Below are 23,024 nucleotides of genomic sequence, written 5' to 3'. Positions count from 1 at the left end.
GGGCCTGGAACACAGATCCTCAAAGAAAGAGGTCACAGAGACATAGTTCGTCCTGGGACCATAATTTCAAAAAAAAAAAAAAAAAAAAGATGACTCTCTATTCTCTGTTACTTCCACAATTTTTCAATATCTTTCAGTCCCAGGACTAATGAGCTTCTTCACCAGCAAGAAAAGTACAATTTTACTGTACTTTAGTAATAATTTTTGGCCCGGAATCTAAATATTTTCTACAGGATTAAGTTATTCAGATGCTAGAAAGCCAGGGCATTTGTGTGAGTTTACCAGGTGTTCTAAACAAGGAATTCTGAAGGACTCCAAGAGGAAGACAATAAACGTAACTGGAAAGACGTGCAGAGGACATTGGCCCATCGGTCCCACGTGCCTGAGGGGGCAGCGGTGCTGGGGCCCAGGTTCTGCTCCCTCAAGCCCATCTCCTCAGCCCTAGACCAGGCTCAGACCGGCTTCGTCTGAGGAGTAGGTGATGGCGTCGGTGACCTCCAGAAGCCTTCTGGCTCTAACTTTACTGGATTCTGCTAACCAGAAAAGAAACAAGGCCGGACACAGTGGTTCACCCGTGTAGACTTAGCACTTTGGGAGGCGGAGGTGAGCAGACTGCTTGAGCCCACAAGTTCAAGACTAGACTGGGTAACACGGCGAAACCCCGTATCTACCAAAAATACAAAACTTAGCTGGGCATGGAGGTGCTTGCCTGTGGTCCTACCTGGAAGGCTGAGGTGGGAGGATCACTTGAGCCTGGGGAGGCTGAGGTTGCAGTGAGCTATGATTGCACCGCTGCACTCCAGCCTGGGTAACATAGGGGGAAAAAAAACTAGCTAGACCCAAGCCATTCAGGTTGCCCTTTAAAGCAGGCCACAGAGAGCTTCCCGCTGGTTTGGAGAAAGGCAACTCTGCTGTATGCCATTTTAAATCGGGAGCTCCTTGAAGGTTCCATGAACTACTCTGTCAGAATAGGGTCAAGGATCTTGCTGAATGAGCAGCTCCTGGCCTCTGAGAATTGGTGAGACCCCACTCCACGGCAAATCTCTTTCTCCCCACTTCCCTTTGGTGCAGACTTCAGGGATGGCACTGCCAAACAGGGGCTAGCTGTCTTTCAGCCATGCCCATGGTTCGCTCTGGGGCAACACAGCCTTCCATTCTGCTGGTTGAGAATGCAGGTGTGGCAGTCAAACGGCCCATGTTCGGATGCAGGATCTGTCACTTCCAAGCTTTGTGACCATGGCAAGTGAGATTTCTGGCCTTTAGTCTTCTCCTCCATAAAAGGGGATGACAACCCTTGCAGGGACAGTGTGAGAATGAAACCAGACAGTGATTATGAAGTGCTTCACATAGTGCCCAACACACAGCAAAAACTTAGGAATTATAGCTCCTTTAAGTCCCTTTCTGTTTCCTCACCTGCAAACTGTGGACAACAGTGCTTCTTTCTGAGTCTTTGTGAGGCGTAATTGAGATAATACAAGCACGAGTGCTTAACAATGTCCAGCTCATACTAGGACCATAACCACTTTTGTTATTACCATCATCACAATTCAGTTGTGGTATCTTTTTGGCAGCAGGAGTACTGAAACTGGAACAATTCAGAGGGCACTGCCCTGGTGCATGGATAACGGAAACATTCATTCATGAAGTAGTCCTGCTTGTGAAAATTCATTGTGCTGTATACTCAGGAGATGACCACTTTTCTGCATGTATATTCTATTTCTATAAAAATACAAGGTTCTCTAGAAGAGGTGGGCCTCCATATTTCCATCTCTGCATTTTCTCCTTTTTCTTCTTCTTGATGTAGTGTTTTGTTTTCCTCCCAACTTTAAATGCATTTCTTGCTACACTTATCAATATACTACCTGTACCAAACCCTGGTGTTTCAAACATAGATCATGGGAAAATAATCTTTTCCAGGTAGGTTTACTTATGTGATGATGTAAAAGGGGCTTATTTTTTTTCCCACATGGCCATTACAAATTATTTTCTTTTTTTTTGAGATGGAGTTTCACTCTGCCACCCAAGCTGGAGTGCAGTGCTGTGATCTCGGCTCACTGCAGCCTCCGCCTCCTGGGTTCAAGTAATTCTCCTGCCTCAGCCTCCCAAGTAGCTGGGACTACAGGCGCACACCACCACGCCCAGCTAATTGTTTGTACTTTTTTTTTTTTTTTTTTGAGATGGAGTCTCACTCTGTCGCCCAGGCTGGAGTGCAGTGATGCAATCTGGGCTCACCGCAAGCTCCGCCTCCTGGGTTCACGCCATTCTCCTGCCTCAGCCTCTCCGAGTAGCTGGGACTACAGGTGCCCGCCACCACGCCCGGCGAATTTTTTTTGTATTATTAGTAGAGACGGGGTTTCACCGTGGTCTCGATCTCCTGACCTCGTGATCCGCCCGCCTCGGCCTCCCACATGCTGGGATTACAAGCGTGAGCCACCGCGCCCGGCCTGTTTGTATTTTTAATAGAGATGGGATTTCATCGTGTTGGCCAGGCTGGTCTTGAACTCCTGACCTCAGGTGATCTGCCCACCTTGGCCTCCCAAAGTGCTGGGATTACAGGTGTGAGCCACTGCGCCCAGTCACAGATTATTTTCTTTCTGCAAATTTTAATTGTCCTTTTCTGTATCTCGTAAAGTTACAAGTACTGGATTAGACAGATTTGACTGACTCTCAGACTGCTATTTCCTGGTTATTAAAATTAAACTAGATGACAAGAGAGTAGAATATCTACTCTGCAAGACATTCTTTAATCTTATTAATAAATGGCTTAATATGCTATTGATTAAGTAACGTAAATAAGATGTTTCATTTTTAATAAATATCACATTCAATAAAAGGTTAGATTGGTCCTTTCATTATAACTGAATAGCTAAGGTCACTGGTTCGATATTTCATAAATGAGAACCTCTTTCACTCTCACAGAAATGCTGTTATTTCAAAATGCAATGAGATTATCATTAAGAATGATATCTAAAGGTACATTCTTATCCTAAAATTCTGTAATAAAAATTAAGAAATGTATCGTACTTTAAGCCTATAATCTTTCATCATCTCAATCACCTGGTTATATTTTCCGGATAGACTATATGTTAGGCCCCAAATTAAGTCTCAATAGACTTTAAAGACTGACATCATACAAAATATCTTCTCCTATCACAAGAGGATGAAGTCAGAAATCAATAACAGGGCTGGGTGCAATGGCTCACACCAGTACAGTAATCCCAGCACTTTGGATCCTCCCAAGGTGGGAGGATCGCTTGAGGCCAGGAGTTCAAGACCAGCTTGAACAACATAGCAAGATTTAAAAAAAAAATTTAAAAAAATTATCCAGGTGTACTTCTAGCACCTCAGGAGGCTAAGGCAAAGTAAGTTAAAACATGTCTGGATAATATGTCTGTACCACGACTGCACTTGGTTAGGACAGGCTAGATCGGTGGTTCTCAAAGTGTGGTCTGGGGCATCCCAGGAATCTCTGAGACCCCTTCAGGGATCCACAAAGTCAAAACTATTTTTCTAATAACACGAAGCTGTTATTTGCCTTTTTCACTCTCATCCTTTCTTGAGTGTACAGTGGACTCTTGAGGTTACAGGACGTGCGATGATCATGGGAACAAACGTGAGCCTAAAAGAGGCAATCCTTCAAGATGGATCCTGAGATACCTAAATTTAAAATAGTCAGGTGGCCTTTTGCTGACTAGAGGTCACACAGAGTTTTCCAAAATCCACATCTTTTTATCTTTGGAACTCACCCACCTCAATCAATCCGAGTTCATCTGCCCCAGCCAATCAGGACTCACCTGTATCAACCAATCAGAGCTAAGCAAGTTTCAATCCTTCATTTACATAAATGGACCTGATTGGGAACCCAGGCAGGAACTTTGGCTATAAAACCTGAGTTTTCCTTTTGTTCTCTGGAACCCACTTTTGTTTTATACTGGAGGCTGGGTTTCCCCAGTTTGCAAAGTATTCACTGGAGTAAAATCTCTTTTTTCCAAATTATCTTTCAGAGAACTTTTAGTTACAATATCATTGTTCTGATGTTTAATGGAATGTGTGTACGTGTCTTATGTTTTCTAGAAATTTCTAAGGTTGGTATAAATACAAGAGTTTAAATAAATACAAGAGTTTTGAGATTAACTCAATTAGCTCTCAGTTCCTTGACTGTGCTATCGTTGGTTATATCTGCTGTGATGTCTGTATATCTATAACCTCATTATTGTCCAATACAGTCATTTTAAATCCTTAAACGTTTTCCTTGTGCTTCTACTGAAATACATTTGTATTTGTGTCTTGTTTTACAACAATATTTTAGCAATTACTCAGTTTTAATTTCTGACTAAATATCAATAGCTATAATTCACATAAACAAAAGCTCTTTGGGATCCTCAATAACTTAATAACTTAAGAATGTAAAGGATAACATTAAGAATGTAAAGGAATAACTTAAGAATAACTTAAGAATGTAATAACTTAAGAATCTAATTCTTAGTAACTTAAGAATGTAAAGGAATCCTAACACCAAATAACTTAAGAATATAAGGAATAACTTAAGAATGTAAAGGAATCCTAACACCAAAAAGCTTGATAACTGCTGGGCTAGACGATACTGCAGTAACAAACAATCCAAAAATTTCAATGGCTTATTTCTCTCTCACTTTACATGTCCATCTGAGGCCAGCTAGTAAGGTTTGGCAATGTCTTCAGGTCCCAGGTTGACAGGTCCCAGGATGACAGAGCAGTCATCCTGTGCCCTGGCTCACACTGGCATTTAAATGCTTGGACCTAGAAGTGACACACTTCACTTCCACTGACATCACCAGCTAGAACTAGTCCCAAGGTCTTGCTTGACCACAAGGACACTAGCAAGTGCAGTCCTACCACGTGCTGGGCAAGCAAAGAACCAACCACACTGGGTGAACGGTACTTATACCTACCATGATGATGATATTTAATTTGATACTTTGAAGACTGAATACAGCATGCAAATAACAACTTATTAATACCTCATATTTATATTCACTTTGGGAATACTAAAGCCACCAGGTTTTTTGTTGCTTCAGCCTATATTTTCAAACTCGAACTTCCAGGTGATGTATCTGTATTACTAAATTTCACCAACCAAGGATCCACAAACTATATTCTACTGGATTTTGGGAGGTTTGCCTGATTACCACAACTGAAGATTCATTACTGTCCATATGTTCCCCAATAATCTGACAGAAAGAAACTGCATCAGCTCATAAAAACCTGCAGTGTTTATTATGATAGTTGGTGCTTATACACTTTAAAAGAAAAGCAGATTTCAGAGCTAATTAACACCAAGACAGCATGGGTGCTTTGTGCTGAGTAAGAGCTGTTCTATGGAGAGAAAGGGTGTCACATACTATTTGGTGTCATTTAGTAGATACTGATTATACTAAGAGACCAAGCCACTTACTTATCAGGCATTAAAAAGCAACCACTTAACTGGACTTGGTAAAAAAAAAAAAAAATTCCCTATTTCATTTTGTAAAGGTTCCAACCATATGGCCTGAGGCTTTACACCATACAGTCCTTCTTTTTTTTTTTTTTTTTTTTTTTTTGAGACAGAGTCTCGCTCTGTCGCCCAGGCTGGAGTGCAGTGGCGTGATCTCGGCTCACTGCAAGCTCCGCCTCCTGGGTTCACGCCATTCTCTTGCCTCAGCCTCTTGAGTAGCTGGGACTACAGGTGCCCACCACCATGCCCGGCTAATTTTTTGTATTTGTTAGTAGAGACGGGGTTTCACCATGTTAGCCAGGATGGTCTCAATCTCCTGACCTTGTGATCCACCTGCCTTGGCCTCCCAAAGTGCTGAGATTACACGCCTGAGCCACTGCGCCCGGCCACAGTCCTTTTTATTTCCAGCTCCGCCATATTCTGATGGCATTTTTCCTGCTCAACACCCCCCTTCTCTCATTTTCATTCACATGTAGAATATCTCTGGAAAGTCTGGAAATACGGGATTCATCCTCAAACAGAAATAAACTCCAGTGATGTATTTGGAATCATACTACAACATCAAGCACTGTGTAGACTGGAGTACTCATTCTGTCTGACTGATCTCCACAGGAACAATGCAAGTAGAACAGGATTTAACATGAGACTAACCTATATCTACAGTAAAAATGCAGCTCCATTTAATCGACAAAAAAAAAAACCAACCAAATACCATACAAAAATATATCTGATCCATCTGAAACTTATTTTCTTTTACAAATGTCATTAGTGGTGGTAGTGCAAAAGATGATAAAGTAACCTTTTCCCACCTCAATAAGAAACATGAGAGGAAGATAATCAATATCTGCCAGATGAAAAGGACAAGCCCAGCAAAAGGGAAAAGCGGTTGTTTCATCTTCTGGCATGCTATTCAGCCCTGGACTGGGTCTCCATAGGCCTGGACTCACTCTGGGGCCTGAGCATAAAGGCCTATGTTTGAATTCGCTCTCCTCCTCTTGTACCTGACTTAGATTTACCAAATTAACAACAAATAAATTCCTTCCAATAATAAGTTCCTCTATAATTTGATTGCTAAAATTGCAATGCATTCCTCAAGAATACCAGTTGTCGGTCGGGCGCGGTGGCTCACGCCTGTAATCTCAGCACTTTGGGAGGCCGAGGCGGGCGGATCACGAGGTCAGGAGATCGAGACCATCCTGGTTAACACGGTGAAACCCCGTCTCTACTAAAAATACAAAAAATTAACCGGGCGCAGTGGTGGGCGCCTGTAGTCCCAGCTACTTGGGGGGCTGAGGCAGGAGAATGGCGTGAACCCAGGAGGCGGAGCTTGCAGTGAGCCGAGATTGCGCCACTGCACTCCGGGCTGGGAGAAAGAGCGAGACCCCGTCTCAAAAAAAAAAAAAAAAAAAAAAAAAAGAATACCAGTTGTCTTGTCTGGTGAGTATGTCGTTAGCAAATACTTATCACTTCAATCAGTAAGTTTACTGAATGTCAACCGGCTTTAGAAACCACTACGGGCACAAAAGAAATACAATATGGTCCGTAGCTCAAAGAAATTACACATAGATCCCTGTCTATTTCCTATTCCCCACCCCCCAAAAAAACTCCATGTAAACATGGATTTAACTAAACAATATAAAACAGGAATGCTAACATTAATGATGCAGAAAGAAGTTCACGGAAGTCAGAATGCAAAGAAAACTTCATGGAGGGTGAGACCCCAATGAGAACACAAAGGTGGACTCTGATTTGCTTTGGGTATCCAGGATGGGCTGCAGCATTTCAGGGGAAAATAACACCCCGAGGAAACAGGCTGGTGTTGGGGACAGAAACACAGAACACTGACCAAACCAGCAGGCGTAAAGGGGCATAAGAAGGCAGGAAGCAGGTAAGAAACTAATTTGGACACCCATCTGTCTGCTCAATGTATTCAGCAAACATTTAAGTACCATTATGTGCCTGGCACTGTGCAGGGGACCTAATGGTGACTCAGACAGCCACGGCCCCTGACCACACGGTGCTTCCTCTGCAGTGGAAGAGGGCAGAACATCACCACAAAGTAGCCAGAAAATACATAAAACATCTAATTTATACAGGGCTTTAAAAATGGAGCCAAGGAGTTTGACCCTGACCCAAGAAATAAGACGAAGTCATACAAGGTTTCTGGGTAGAGAAATAATGTCACCAGTATTATTTGTTAAGATTAATTTGGTACAGCTTGACTGAAACAGGCAACAAACAAACAAACAAACAAAAAACAAAACCAGAGAGATCTAAAGGAAACAGCAGCAGAAATTCAAGGCTGAGGTTCTGCGGCTAGCAGCCTGGAAGCTGAAACAGAAATGAAGGATCAGAGTCTGCTGAAGTCCTAGAGGATTCATGGATCTACGGGACAGTTACTGTATGTGAAATGGATAAGAATCAATGAGCATTCCAGGGTTTTGGCTCGAATATGGGTTAGGGAGAAATTGGGAGGTAGTCAGGCTTGGGGCAGAAGTGAATTTGAACACCTAGGTGGCGTGATGTCCAGAAGGCTGATAGAGATGCGGGGTTGAAGCAACAGACTTAAAAAGGGGGCTCACGCCTGTAATCCCAGCACTTTGGGATGCTGAGGCGAGCGGATCACCTGAGGTTGGGAGTTCCAGACCAGCCTGACCAACATGGAGAAACCCTGTCTCCGGTAAAAATACAAAAAAATAGCCAGGCATGGTGGCGCATGCTACTCAGGAGGCTGAGGCAGGAGAATTGCTTGAACCCAGGAGGTGGATGTTGTGGTGAGCTGAGATTGCACCATTGCACTCCAGCCTGGGCAACAAGAGCGAAACTCCATCAAAAAAAAAAAACAAAAAAAACAAAAACAAACAAACAAAAAAACAATCCAAGGAGGTGAGGACTGAACCTGGAGAAAGGGCTATGTAAGGAGGACAGGGAACGTGCAACTGGCAAGGTGAAAAAGAAGGACCGAGAAGCATCACAGAGCTTTAAAGGCTTGTCAATGTTGTCACAAATGCATTTATACAGATTTACAGCTAACAAAATAATTCCACTATTTCCTCATTTAATACTTTAATACTCAAAATGCCTTGAGGTTGGTATCAGACTCCCATTTTACAGATAAAAATCCCGAGGATCAGAAAGATCAAGTGACTTATTGAAGATGGAGGAGGAGTTTATTTGGTTATGGACCCCTAACCTGAAAGATGGTTAGAAACTAATAATGTATAGCCTAACTCAAACCAAACTTCAGTTCATGAAAGTGAAAGGCAATATAGAGAGAGGCAAGAAGCATTTACAATATATATATATATATATATACCAGATCAAGGATTCATGAAAATTGGCCGGGCGCGGTGGCTCAAGCCTGTAATCCCAGCACTTTGGGAGGCCGAGGCGGGCGGATCACGAGGTCAGGAGATCGAGACCATCCTGGCTAACACGGTGAAACCCTGTCTCTACTAAAAATACAAAAAATTAGCCGGGCGTGTTGGCGGGCGCCTGTAGTCCCAGCTCCTCGGGAGGCTGAGGCAGGAGAATGGCCTGAACCCGGGAGGCGGAGCTTGCAGTGAGCCGAGATCGCGCCACTGCACTCCAGCCTGGGTGACACAGCAAGACTCCGTCTCAAAAAAAAAAAAAAAAAAAAAAAAAAAGGATTCATGAAAATTATATAACTAACCAATAAGAGCCTTCCTTATTAATGGCTATGCTCATGACACTAATAGAAATACACAGCATTCATGTGACAGTCGTATGTCAAGCATTTCCATGCACTCCCACTTCATTCCCACAAAAGCTCTACAACAGTAAAACTGTCTGGATTTTATGGACGAACAGGCTCAGACAGGTTAGGTAATTTGCCTCCCACAAAACCTGCTAGAAACTCAAACTCAGATCTGACTCCTGCGGCTGTGCTCTCTATCTTCACAATGACCCCTCTTGAAGCTCCACCACTGTCCCAGGACATTCAAATCATCACCAATGAATGCTCCTTGATGCGTAAACACGCAAGGGGTGGGCTAGGTGATTTCAGTTGTCCTTCACTGAAAACCCCTGAATTGCCTGGGCGTGGTGGCTCATGCCTGTAATCCCAGCACTTTGGGAGCCTGAGGTGGGCAGATCACGAGGTCAGGAGATCGAGACCATCCTGGCCAACACAGCGAAACCCCGTCTCTATTAAAAATACAAAAAATTAGCCGGGCGTGGTGGCGGGCGCCTGTAGTCCCAGCTACTCGGGAGGCTGAGGCAGGAGAATGGTGCAAACAAACAGAAACCCTGAATTCTATCACATCTTTGTTGAGGACAGAGGTCAGGCTGACCTACACTGATTTTGGAAGTTTGGCTCCTACAGCCATTTTAGGTTTCACTTTGGAAAGAGCTTAGCAGAGAAATAATCAAATCACAAATGAGTCAGAAAAGCTGAACAAAGAGACAGATAAAACAATTCTAAAATGTTTCTACAAATAGGAATAATTTTTGAAACTTAAGTGAGTTCTACTTAACACAGAGTTAAGGAAAAAACTTACAAAACTCACAGAACACAATACCTCCAAGATGGCAATATAAATTTGAAAAAAAGATTACACAATTAGTAACAACAGAATCCCAAATACTGAAAAAAAAAAAAAAAAAAAAAAGGCAGGAAGCACATCACCTGTAAGGTTTACGGGGCAGAGGAGGAATCGGGTCCTGCAGCACACATCTCAGCTACGATCACGGAATTCAAGAACAAATGGGCCCAAGGAGCAAAAATCCTGACTCCCAATCAGAGGTCATTCCAAGGGCTCAGGAAATCTTTTGCTACCATTGTACAACTTGATTTTCATTACTCTTCCTGGTCATGTTCATATATTTATTTGTTGCCCTTGAGACGAATAGAAAATAAAAAGGCTCCAGAGTTGCACCAAAATTGATGGCTCAGATCCTATCTTAACAGTAAGAAATCGGCTTATTTCTCCCTAAAAGCCTGACCTTATACCTTCTGTCATCCGTGTTCATCTGTTACACCCTGCCTACTCATGCAGACTTCTTGTGGTTGATCTCTATTGGCTTGGCATTTTACTGCTGAAGAATTTTCTGGCTCCTGTCAGCTAGGGAGGGTAGGCTGCACACTCAAAACATGCAGAAGTGGTTCCAACAGTCCATGAGCCAAACAGGAATCCAGCTGTCAGATTTTCATCTCGAAGGAGGTTCCTCTCCAAGCTGCAAGCTCCTTCCAGGGACTGCGATCTGTACCAGTGGTAATAAAGCAGCAATGTTCTCAATTGTCTTCTTTTTAAGAAATGTGTGTCTCCTTTAAAAAAATATATGCTATTTTATTTATTCATCTGTTGTCTTACATCCTTTCTTAAACAAAGGTGTAAATAAGTAAAATTAAAATGAAAGGTTAATAAAAAGCAGACACGGCCGGGCGCGGTGGCTCACGCTTGTAATCCCAGCACTTTGGGAGGCCGAGGCGGGCGGATCACGAGGTCAGGAGATCGAGACCATGGTGAAACCCCGTCTCTACTAAAAATACAAAAAATTAGCCGGGCGTGGTGGCAGGCGCCTGTAGTCCCAGCTACTCGGAGAGGCTGAGGCAGGAGAATGGCGTGAACCCGGGAGGCGGAGCTTGCAGTGAGCCGAGATTGGGCCACTGCACTCCAGCCTGGGCGACAGAGCAAGACTCTGTCTCAAAAAAAAAAAAAAAAAAAAAAGCAGACACTAAAATTCTATAGGCAAGCAAAGCATGTTGCTCTCATGTCCCCTATTTTATTTTCCATTGTTTTATTACTAAATCCACAGCAAATACAAAAGTTTTCCATTGAATTCTCTTTAAGAAAGAAGAGGTGTTTTGGTAGATAATGCAAAATTAGAGCATTAACATTTCAAGAAGCAATTGTTTGAAATGCCCAAAGCAGAAAATAACTGGCTTATAGATCATTAAAGAAACACATTGTAAAATGTAACCTCACGTTTGCCAATCACATTATGAGATGACACTGGAAGTGGTGGGGCATCCTCAACAGCTCCCTCCCCGCACACAGGCAGCTTCTCTAAACTCCACTTCCCGGGCACCCTCTTGAGCCCACCCCTGCCCCCAGCTCTGCCTCCTCTCTGCTTGGCTCACAACTATCCTATCTTTACCCCAGACACCTAAAAAAGGTTATCCTTGAGCCTGCACCCTACTCCCATGCTTAGCCCCACCTTCCAGGAAAGCTCCCTATCCCAATGTCAACTTTCCAGGAAGCACCAGTTCAGAGCGATCACTGTCTTTTAAAAAGAACAAACTCAGTGTTTTGAACAGAAAGTAAAAAATGCTTCAGGAATTTCTTTCTTTTTTTTTTTTTTTGAGATGGAGTTTCGCTCTTGTTGCCCAAGGTGGAGGGCAATGGCACGATCTTGGCTCACCACAGCCTCTGCCTCCCGGGTTCAAGTGAATCTCCTGCCTCAGCCTCCCGAGTAGCTGAGATTACAGGCATTTGCCACCACGGCTGGCTAATTTTTGTATTTTTAGTAGAGATGGGGTTTCTCCATGTTGGTCAGGCTGGTCTCAAACTCCCGACCTCAGGTGATCTGCCCGCCTCAGCCTCCCAAAGTGCTGGGATTACAGGCATGAGCCACCGCGCCCAGCCTCTTTTTTTTTTTTCTTTGACAGAGTCTTGCTCTGTTGCCCAGGCTGGAGTACAGTGGCACAATCTCAGCTCACTGCAACCTCCACCTCCTGGGTTTGAGCAATTCTCCTGTCTCAGCCTCCTGAGTAGCTGGAATTACAGGCGAGCATCACCATGCCCGACTAAATTTTTTTTTTGTATTTTTAGTAGAGACAGGGTTTCGCCATGTTAACAAGGCTGGTCTCAAACTCCTGACCTCAGGTGATCTGCCCGCCTCCGCCTCCCAAAGCGTTGGGATTACAGGCATGAGCCACCACGCCCAACCTCAGGAATTTCATAAACTAATGCTTAGCATACATTCTAGCACTGTGATTTTTAGTAATATTACAAGTGGATAGCAAAGTTCATCCTTAGCCAGGATGAAGCATACCAAGGCTTTCTATGTACACATATGTCTTTCACATTTTTAAATTTATTTATTATTATATTATTGTTTAGATGGATTCTTGCTCTGTCGCCCAGGCTGGCGTGCAGTGGTGCGATCTTGCTTCACTGCAAACTCCATCTCCCGGGTTCAAGCAATTCTCTTGCCTCAGCCTCCCGAGTAGCTGCGATTACAGGAGCCTGCCACCACACCTGGCTAGTTTTTGTAGTTTTAGTAGAGACAGGATTTCACCATGTTGGCCAGGCTGGTCTCGAACTACTGACCTCGTGATCCACCCGCCTTGGCCTCCCAAAGTGCTGGGATTACAGGCATGAGCCACCATGCCCAGCCTTTTATTATTATTATTTTTATAGACGGAGTCTCGCTTTTTTATAGACAGAGTCTTGCTCTGTTGCCCAGCCTAGAGTGTGGTGGTGTGACTGTAGCTCACTGCAGCCCCAAACTTCCGAGTTCAAGCAATCCTCCTGTAACCAAGTATCCCCATTTTTCTTTTTTTTTTTGAGATATACTCTCACTCTGTTGCCCAGGCTGGAGCACAGTGGTGCGATCTCTGCTCACTGCAACCTCCACCTCCCAGCAGAGATTCTCCTGCCTCAGCCTTATGAGTAGCTGGGATTACAGGCGCCCGCCATCAAGTCTGGCTAAGTTTTGTATTTTTAATAGAGATGGGGTTTCACCATGCTGGCCAGGTGGGCCTTGAACTCCTGACCTCAAGTGATCCGCTGGCCTCGGCCTCCCAAAGTGCTGGGATTACAGGCATGAGCCACCATGCCCGGTCCCATTTTTCTAAGAGATAGTTTAATTATTTTCTACTCTCCCCCTTTCCCCATATCCTGTTTCCTACTTAGCCCTTTAGAAATGCAAATATAACCTTTCCCCTCCCCCTCACCAGACATCCTCTATGGGGCAGGTTCATCTAACTGTGCTCCAAGACAGTTCTCTTGACAGTGGATTTGCAGACCAAATCATGTCCCCATGGCCACTTTTACTTATTTCTGCCCAGGAAGGTGCCAACTCAATTGCCAGGTAGATAAAGTACCTAGATAGCAGGGGGACCCCTGCCCTTGCTCATTTCCTCCTATACCTTATAAAAGTGCCCGCTTTCTGCTCCAAAAGTGAAGCGGTACAGCAGGACATCGTGCCCCTTCCCCAAGCTGGCTTCGGAGTAAATTGACTGGCTTTGTATGCGCCTCACTCTTGTTTACTGGACTCTGCATGCGGTAAACAACTGATCTGCTTTTCAGTTGCACTTCCACCTTAGGCTGGACTATAGGTTACAGCGCATGCCACCATGCCCGGCTAATTAAAAAAAATTTTTTTTTGGCTGGGCACGGTGGCTCACACCTATAATCTCAGCACTTCGGGAGGCTGAGGCGGGCAGATCATAAGGTCAGGAGATTGAGACCATCCTGGCTAACACGGTGAAACCCCGTCTCTACTAAAAAAAAAAAAAAAAAAATTAGCCGGGCATGATGGTGGGCGCCCGTAGTCCCAGCTACTCGGGAGGCAGGCTGAGGCAGGAGAATGGCGTGAACCCGGGAGGCGGAGCTTGCAATGAGCCGAGATCGCGCCACTGCACTCCAGCCTGGGCGACAGAGCGAGACTCCATCTCAAACAAACAAAAATTAGCTGGGTGTGGTGGCAGGCGCCTGTAGTCCTGGCTACTCGGGAGGCTGAGGCAGGAGAATGGCGTGAGCCCAGGTGGCGGAGCTTGCAATGAGCTGAGATTGCGCCACTGCGCTCCAGCCTGGGTGACAGAGCGAGACTGGGCCTCAAAAAAAAAAAAAATTTAATTAAAGATGGGTTCTTGCTATGTTATGTCACCCAGGCTGGTCTCAAACTCCTGGCCTCAAGCTATCCCCCTGCCTTAGCCTCCTAAGGTGCTGGAATTACTAGTGTGAGCACCTCCCCAATCCTATGTCTTTTTTTAAAATAAGCAAAACTTCAAACTTATCAAAATCCAAGAAATAACAATATGTATTAACTAAATACCTACTTATGACGGCACTTTATATACATCCTCAGCACCCAGCAACGCACACACCACACGGGTCATCCTGGCCTACAGTAAGTGCTTAAGACATTATTGCCTGTTACCTACACTCCAACATTAAAGAAACTAACGGCCAGGCGCGGTGGCTCACGCCTGTAATCCCAGCACTTTGGGAGGCTGAGGCGGATGGATCACAAGGTCAGGAGTTTGAGACCAGTCTGGCCAACATAGTGAAACCCTATCTCTACTAAAAAAAAAAAAACAAAAAATTAGCCGGGTGTGGTGGTGTGTACCTGTAATCCCAGCTACTCGGGAGGCTGAGGCAGGAGAATTGTGTGAATCCAGGAGGTGGAGGTTGCAGTGAGCTGAGATCGCGCCATTGCACTCCAGCCAGGGTGACAGTGTGAGACTCCATCTCAAAAAAAAAAAAAAAACTTGAGAAGCAGAAAGGTTAAATTACTAGCCTTGAAGCATAGAACTTCCAGAAGAGTAAAATGGGATTTGAATACTGGACTCCCACTGCAAAGCCCTGCATGGTGGCCTCACTCTATCCCATTGTTAACTAAGAAGTACTGGTGCCTCCATTCTGCAGGTAAGTAGAGGCTGAGGTTAAATGACTCGTTGAAGGTCACACAAGAGGCAGGCAGCAATGGGCTGAAATTCTTGCTCCTCAGCCTCTTGGCTTACAGAACACCCTACGGAATGCAGACATCTGGATAAGTTGTTTTTGGACAACCGAGGCTTAACTCTATGTGCCTAAGGCACACATTTAACTGGAGTCATTATAAATATCAAACTTTAACATAATGTAGTAGATGGAAAATGAAGGAACTGACCTTTTCAGAGCCATCTTTATTTCTCTTATTAAGACAAAATTAACTGCCCATCATGAGGTTTGATAAGAAAGCAATAAATGCATAAACACACACCGCCTCACTGCTTTAGGGATTTGAGTGGCTCAAATTGGCACAGCTGAGCCTTTTACACATCAATTTCTGCAGATGGCTGAGTCAGTGGTCCTGATTGGAGGGTCTGCTGCCTCCTTCTTTGTGGATGACTTTGACTCTAGGACAATCTCGAGAGCGACCAGGGGACATTCCTCTACTCTTCTAGCCCTTTCTTTCAATCTGCAGTTCAAACTCAACTGGTGGGCCTTACTCTGTGGCTGTAACTTGCAGCTAAAGAAACCCAGACAACACAAAATTGTGAAAATAATGATCTACTCTGTAGCAGAGAAGGAATGAAAATGCAGGGACTTGGGGTAAATTTTTTACTGGTAGGTGATACTTTTGTACTTCTAGTTTCATGGCTGTTCTGGAAGGATGAAGATCTCAGAACACTGACCTCCATACATGGACTGCAAGAAAAAAACCTTATTAACAACTTCATTTTTCACTTAACTGTGTTTTTCCAAAAGTGTTTAAAACTTGAAAAGGAGGATGGCTCCTTAAGGTTAAAACAATTGGGACCAGAGATCTTCAAACAGGTTATAAACACTGCAAAAATGAAATTCTTTCAAAGACATTGATAAAGTTAGAACTGTAGCCATTTGTCTTGGGAATAAATTAGGTTTGAAATGTGTCAATTAAGTTCCTAATTAATGGATCAGGTAAATTTAACTCTGACTTATAGTTAAGGCATCCTTTCTCCAAATAAATTTTGGAAAATCATCCTGGAAATCTCAGAGGAGATTTTAGGCACCAGATGATGCACCTAACACTAAACCAGAAAACCAGTCTGGTTTTGGTGTGCCCAGTTAATGATAAATTACTCCCTCCTCTCAATGTGAGGCAGGCATGACAGATGATGGCCCTGCTCTGCAAACAGGAAATCTAGAAGGAGAATCATTAAAGATCATGGGTCTTGTCATAGGAGGATGGGGGGTCCTGTCCAGCTGCTTGCCTCACTCTCTCCAACAGCGGCAACAGCGGAGTCTCCAACCTTTTAGCACTAGGGACTGGTTTCATGGAAGATAATTTTCCCACAGACTAGTGGGAGTGGAATGAAACTGCTCCACCTGGGATTATCAGGCATTAGTCAGATTCTCATAAAGAGCACCTAATCTAGATCCCTTGCATGTGCAGTTCCCAATAGGGTTCATGCTCCTATGAGAACCTAATGCCACCACCAATCTGAGAGGCAGAGCTCAGGCGGTAACGCTTGCTTGCCCGATGCTAACTGCTTGCTTGCCCGCCACTCACCTCCTGCTGTGCGCCCCAATTCCTAACAAGCCACAGACCAGTACTGGTCCATGGCCAGGGGGTTGAGGACCCCTGCTCTAGAACACAAATTTAAGGGGATATTTTAAAGTTTAAAACCTGGAGAGGGAGATTCTTCAGCTGATTTTTGACATTTCTATATTAATCCAATTATATGCCTCTATCATGCTTATAATTTTTTTTTTTTTTTTTTTTTTTTGAGACGGAGTCTCGCTCTGTCGCCCAGGCTGGAGTGCAGTGGCGCAATCTCGGCTCACTGCAAGCTCTGCCTCCTGGGTTCACGCCATTCTCCTGCCTCAGCCTCCCGAGTAGCTGGGACTACAGGCGCCCACCACCGCACCCGGCTAATTTTTTTGTATTTTTAGGAGAGACGGGGTTTCACCGTGTTAGCCAGGATGGTCTGGATCTCCTGACCTCATGATCTGCCCGTCTCGGCCTCCCAAAGTGCTGGGATTACAGGCATGAGCCACACGCCCGGCCTATGCTTACAATTTTAAAGTAAGATTCCCTGGTTTTGTCTGGAATTGTTTCCATTTGAGATTTCTAAAGAAAAGTCTCCGAACTCTACTGAACATTGAGAGTTCTGAGGACACTCTTTTGAAGGTACTTTGAAGTATCATTGGGAAGAGGGCCTTGCCTCTCACAGCTATACTTAAATGGCAACTACTCTAAAACTGACAGCAAACACACAAACAGGTATTAAGATATTCTTCCAACCACACATTAAGATTTAAGATTACCCTGACTTTTTTCCAACTAAATCACGTTATTTCAACTTCACGTTTGATTTCACACAAAAAATTCCAGTAAATATCAAGTTCACATATCACCTTTAGAGCTTCTTGTGGAATCCCAGGACGGAAAACCAGCACACCACACCTGAGTATGACATTTAACACGGAGTTTGCTGATGAAGACACAGAAAGTGACTTCTGCAAGGGGGCATGTTTCATATGGATTTAACCTATAGCCATATAGCCATAAATATGGAAAGTGCCTTCACTCATTGGGAGAAGTAAAAAAAAAAAAAAAAAAAATTTTAAGAAATATTTCTTGGCTGGTGCCGTGGCTCATGCCTGTAATCCCAGCACTTTGGGAGGCTGAGATGGGCGGATTGCTTGAGCTCAGGAGTTTGAGACCAGCCTGGGCAACAAGGTGAGACAGTCTCTACAAAAACTACAAAAATCAGCCGGGTGTGATGGTGTGTGCCTGTAACACCAGCTACTCTGGTGGCTGAGGTGGGAGGATCACCTGAGCCAGGGAAGGTCCAGGCTGCTATGAGCCACGACTGCACCACTGCACTCCAGCCTGGGTGAAGTCTAATTATATATATAAATATATACATATTTTTATATATACTTCATCCTTAAGTCTAATAACAGCGACAGGCCTGGCCAGGCACGGTGGTTCATGCCTGTAATCCCGACACTTTGGGAGGCAGAGGTGGGAGGATCGCTTGAGCTCAGGAGACCAACCTGGGCAACACAGAGAGACCCTGTCTCTACAAAAGATACAAAAATTAGCTGGGTATGGTGGCATGTGCCTGTGGTCCTAGCTACTAGCAACGCTGAGGTGGGAGCACCTGAGCCCGGGGAAGTCAAGGTTGCAGTGCACCATGATCCACCTCTGCACTTCAGCCTGGGCAACAGAGCGAGACCCTGTCTCTAAACAAACAAACAAAATTTCTTTGGCTCCCATCCGTAAGTCCAAAAACAATGACAGGCTCTATAGTTTCAGCAGTTTCAAGGTATACCTTTGACAAAATGTTCACCTAGGACTCCAGCTAAAACTATTATTCTAGACCTGCTTGATCATCTGCAGCAGCTGCCTACGGTTCAGTACACCTGATAAATGGCTGCTCAATTACTGACAACCCAGACTAAGTACGAATGATTTCAGAAAGGCTGGCTTCATTTATTGCTTGACTTCTGAAAACTGGAAAAAAAGAATAACTAGCCAGACATCTTCATTTAAAGGGAAAGAGACTGAAGGCTAAATAAGTGATTAGCCCATTAAAACCTAGATGATGGGTTGATGGGTGCAGCAAACCACCATGGCACACGTGTACCTATGTAACAAACCTGCACGTTCTGCACATGTATCCTGGAAATTAAAGTATAATTTAAAAAAAAAAAAAAGAAAAAAAAGAAGTGATTAGCCCAAAGTGTTGATTAATGGGAACAAGAACCCCCAGGTGCCCTATGGCAGCCTAACAAAATCTGCAATTCCCAAAGATATTTCACTGGACATTCTCATAGTACAATGGCCCATATATTCAAGGGATTCTCTCATGAGGTGCTCAGTGTCAAGCCTCTGAGCCCAAGCTAAGCCATCATATCCCCTATGACCTGCACGTATACATCCAGATGGCCTGAAGCAACTAAAGATCCACAAAAGAAGTGAAAATAGCCAGGTCCTGCCTTAACTGAAGACATTCCACCATGGTGATTTGCTCCTCCCCCACCCTAACTGATCAATTGGCCTTATGACAATACACGCTCCCCGCCCTTGTGATAATGTACTTTGTGATATTCCGCCCTTAAGAAGGTACTTTGTAATATTCTCCCCACCCTTGAGAATGTACTGTGTAAGATCCACCCCCTGACCACAAAAAATTGCTCGTAACTCCACCGCCTATCCCAAACCTATAAGAACTAATGATAATCCCACCACCCTTTGCTGACTCTCTTTTCGGACTCAGCCCATACGCACCCAGGTGATTAAAAAGGTTTATTGCTCACACAAAGCCTGTCTGGTGGTCTCTTCAGGCGGATGCGTGTGACACTCAAGGATACAGTACCAGAACTAGCAGCTTTGTAGTCCAAGGACTGGTAAGGTAAGGTGACAGAATAGCACGGAGCTCACAAGCTGGGCTCCAGAGTCAGACTGCCTGGGTTGAGCTCAGGCTCTTGCACTTTCTAGTAGTGTGACTTTAGACACACTACTTAATCTGTCTATGCCTTGGTTTCCTCAAGTGTAAATCAAGGGCTATCATAATACTTACCTGAGCTATCTTCAGAATTAAATGAGATAACAGTACAAAGTTCATTCAGCATAGTGGTCCCACACAAGGTAAGTTCGTATTATTAACACCACATAGACTAATATTTACTGACAACACACACTGAACCCGCTTTGGTTAGCATAGCCAAACTTGGCTAGCTTTCATTACCACTGGAAAACCTGAGATGGAATTAGGAATTCTCTGGCAGGGCTGAAAAGTCTGGACCCATCAGCTTAAAGAAACTGATCCACCTTATGACCTGACCCTGGAAGCCTTCTCGCCCTTCACACCTATCTCAACTCCAGACAAGTCATGAACAAAGGAGTGCAGTGGGGCCCTACCACTGCCAGACTATGTGAGACTCTCTCATGTTATCTTTTATTCGTTGAGGAGACAGGGTACAAGTGCTTGGTGTGAATGTTGAAGCTGTTGTTAGGGCACCGCTTCTTTTCTGGCCTAGGGCTTCTTCCTAATCTGCAGCCTCCGAGCCGAGGGTCTGTGTCCCGGAGGCTCTGCCTTCAATTTCTGGACAGCGGGGTCCAGGGGAATGAAAGAGGGCACGAGACGCGTGCCTCTGAGGCTGGACCCACTTCAGAGGCAAGGCGTCCCCACGAAAGACTCGGGGACCAGAAAAAGCCCTAAAGACGTTCCCTAGTGGCCTTGACCTTGGTGGGTGAGACTCAGTTTGCTATCCTGCTGGCGGCGGGCGATGACACAGCCCCTCAGCCAGGACGAGTATGTGGGCTGAGCGCGAGACGGGGTCTCGGAGGACTGCGAACCCCACTACGGTGGCCTCCTCGGGGCCCCCATTTCCTCTTGTGGGTGCGGGGGCCTCTGGACCTGCCCGGACACAGTGCATGCGGCGCACTGGCCTCCAGGAGCTGGGGCGGAGGCCGGCCCCGGCACCGCCGGCAGGAGGGTCTGGGCGGTGGGGACTGCTCCGTCGGCCGGCTGGCGTGCACGTAGCCGGGGTCACGCGGCCTCCCCGCTGGACCCGAGCCTCCCGTGGCGGGGGTGGGGCGGCCGCCGCCAGCCCGGCCCTCCCGAACCACTGGGCTCGGCCTCAGCCCCCAGAGCGTCCAGCCGCTGGCCTCACCTCCCTGCGCACGTTCAGCAACGAGTAATAGTCTTCATTGTCCAGCTCCTCCTCGCTCAAGGCCGTCGCCATCTTCGCAACCTTTCACCCCGCCAAACCGGCAAGGCCGTGCTCAAGAGGGGCCGTGATCCGCGTCAGGGACGGCGCGGGCCAGCCCGGCTGCGACACAGCGGCTCCTGGCGGCCCGGAGCCGTCCGCGCCCGGCAAGAGTGCGCCTGCGCTTTGCGCCCCCGCGCGGCCTAGGGCGGGACGCGGCGCCTAGGCTGCCCTGTGGGGGTGACCACGCGGGTCTGTCTTCGTGTTCCCAATGGACCCGTGGCACGCGGCGTGGCTGCGTCCTCGGGGGCCTGAGAGATCCAGCCAGGTCTCCCTAGGGTTTTTCCTGGACTAGAAAGGGAAACTTTGCTTTTTTTTTTTTTTTTTGAGACGGAGTCTTACTCTGTCGCCCAGCCTGGAGTGCAGTGGCGTGATCTCGGCATCTCGGCTCACCGAAACCTCCACCTCCCGGGTCCAAGCGATTCTCCTGCCTCAGCCTCCCAAGTAGCTGGGACTACAGGCGCGCGCCACCACGCCCGGTTAATTTTTTTGTATTTTTGGTAGAGACAGGGTTTCACCATGTTGGCCAGGCTGGTCTGGGACTCCTGATCTCAGGAGATCCTCGGCCTCCCAAAGTGCTGGGATTACAGGCATGAGCCACCGCGTCCTGCCTAGAAAGGGGAACTTTGAAGTCACCTCCAGGAGATTGTCATCCTCTGGGAGACAAACCCCTGTGACACCACCTGTTACCCCACTGGCCCCAAACTCCTGGAAGAAGTGCGAGGTGCCCCCAGTGCAGGGCGCATCCGGATCCCAGATATCCCCCAAATGAGATTTGTTCCTACCTCCATTGTCTTTTATCTTGGCCACCCAAATGCCTTCCTGCCCAGAACAGGCCTCCTCATTTTAGTTATTTGTTATTGCTCTAATTTAGGAGCACCTGGCCATCTTTTCTGCTGCTTAAATGACAAAGCAATAACTATTTGGTTCCTGATATAATTGTCTCTGGCAGGCATGTGCACCTGCAGTCCCTACCCCAGAGCCATTCTGTAAATTTCTCCCTTATAATTTATCGGTGGAATCTAATTGATTTCAACCTGGTGCCTGCTGTTTGGTGCATTATTAAAGATGTCTTGGTTACAATAATCTAAATAATTTAAACGTCTTTGAAATGACGCCATTGAAAGGGAAAGTGGACAGCAGCCCACTCTTGCCACCTGTTTGGTTCCCGCTGACCTGCGCAAGTCTCAGAAACCGTTGTTGTTCCTTTACTAACCACCAGACCATAGCCATCCCCGTTGCCCTTCATAAGCAGGTCTCCTGGGAAGCCCCGAACACCTGTCTGGATTTGAGAGGCTGATTTTTCTCTTTCTAATTTTTGGCCAGATGTGCACCATCTGGGCCTGTGTCTCATCCCTTCCAAATTGCCCAGCCCTCTTAGGATCTTTTGGCATGAGACACTTAGGTGTGCTGAGACAGATTCTTCGGGTGGGTTGAGTCAGCCTGAAACAAACTGTCAGCCCAGGTTGTAAATTAAGGGCTATTTCTTAGTCGTGTGAAGCTTCTCCACAACAGCTTCCATGGTCCATCAGCTCTTCCAGCAATGTTATGGGCTTTTCCTTTTTCTCTTTTGCAGAGAAAAGAGCTGTGGTTAGGGCCAAACTGCATACTGACATTTGACAGTCTTTAAGAATTTCCCTTTTTTTTTTTTTTTTTTTGTTTGAGACAAAGTCTCACTCGGTCTCCCAGGCTGGAGTGCAGTGCCACGATCTTGGCTCACTGCAACCTCCGCCTCCCGGGTTCAAGCGATTCTCCTGCCTCAGCCTCCCAAGCAGCTGGGACTACAGGCGTGCACCATCATGCCCAGCTAATTTTTGTATTTTTAGTAGAGACGGGGTTTCACCACATTGGCCAGGCTGGTCTTGAACTCCTGACCTCGTGATCCACCTGCCTCGGCCTCTCAAAGTGCTGGGATTACAGGTGTGAGCCACCGCGCCCGGCCAAGAATTTCATACAGAGAGACTGGGGGTAAAAATGACAATGTGGAGACATTCCTTTTTCCCTTAGGTTTTTTTTTTTTTTTTTTTTTTTGAGACGGAGTCTCGCTCTGTCGCTCGGGCTGGAGTGCAGTCGCCCAGGCTGGAGTGCAGTGGAGCGATCTCTCCCCGCCC

The 23,024-nt window shown here is 45.8% G+C and overlaps 1 protein-coding gene across 2 annotated transcripts in view; it reads right to left on the bottom strand.

Annotated features, from left to right (window-relative positions):
- The window catches only part of DNAJC11 (DnaJ heat shock protein family (Hsp40) member C11), a 71,598-nt gene extending 50,573 nt beyond the window's left edge, over window positions 1–21,025 (bottom strand). Inside the window, exon 1 of one of the 2 annotated variants that reach the window (XM_055261137.2) lies at window positions 20,818–21,025. In XM_055261137.2, the coding sequence (XP_055117112.1) occupies window positions 20,818–20,889 (72 nt within the window). In that variant the 5' untranslated portion in view covers window positions 20,890–21,025. The remainder of the gene's footprint in view (window positions 1–20,817) is intronic. The other variant, XM_063631972.1, reaches the window with a different exon arrangement.
- Window positions 21,026–23,024: the final 1,999 nt, after the last annotated feature.

The sequence above is a fragment of the Symphalangus syndactylus genome, chromosome 22 (assembly GCF_028878055.3).
Source record: "Symphalangus syndactylus isolate Jambi chromosome 22, NHGRI_mSymSyn1-v2.1_pri, whole genome shotgun sequence".
NCBI lineage: Eukaryota > Metazoa > Chordata > Mammalia > Primates > Hylobatidae > Symphalangus > Symphalangus syndactylus.
This window is presented reverse-complemented; position numbering and strand designations above follow the sequence as displayed.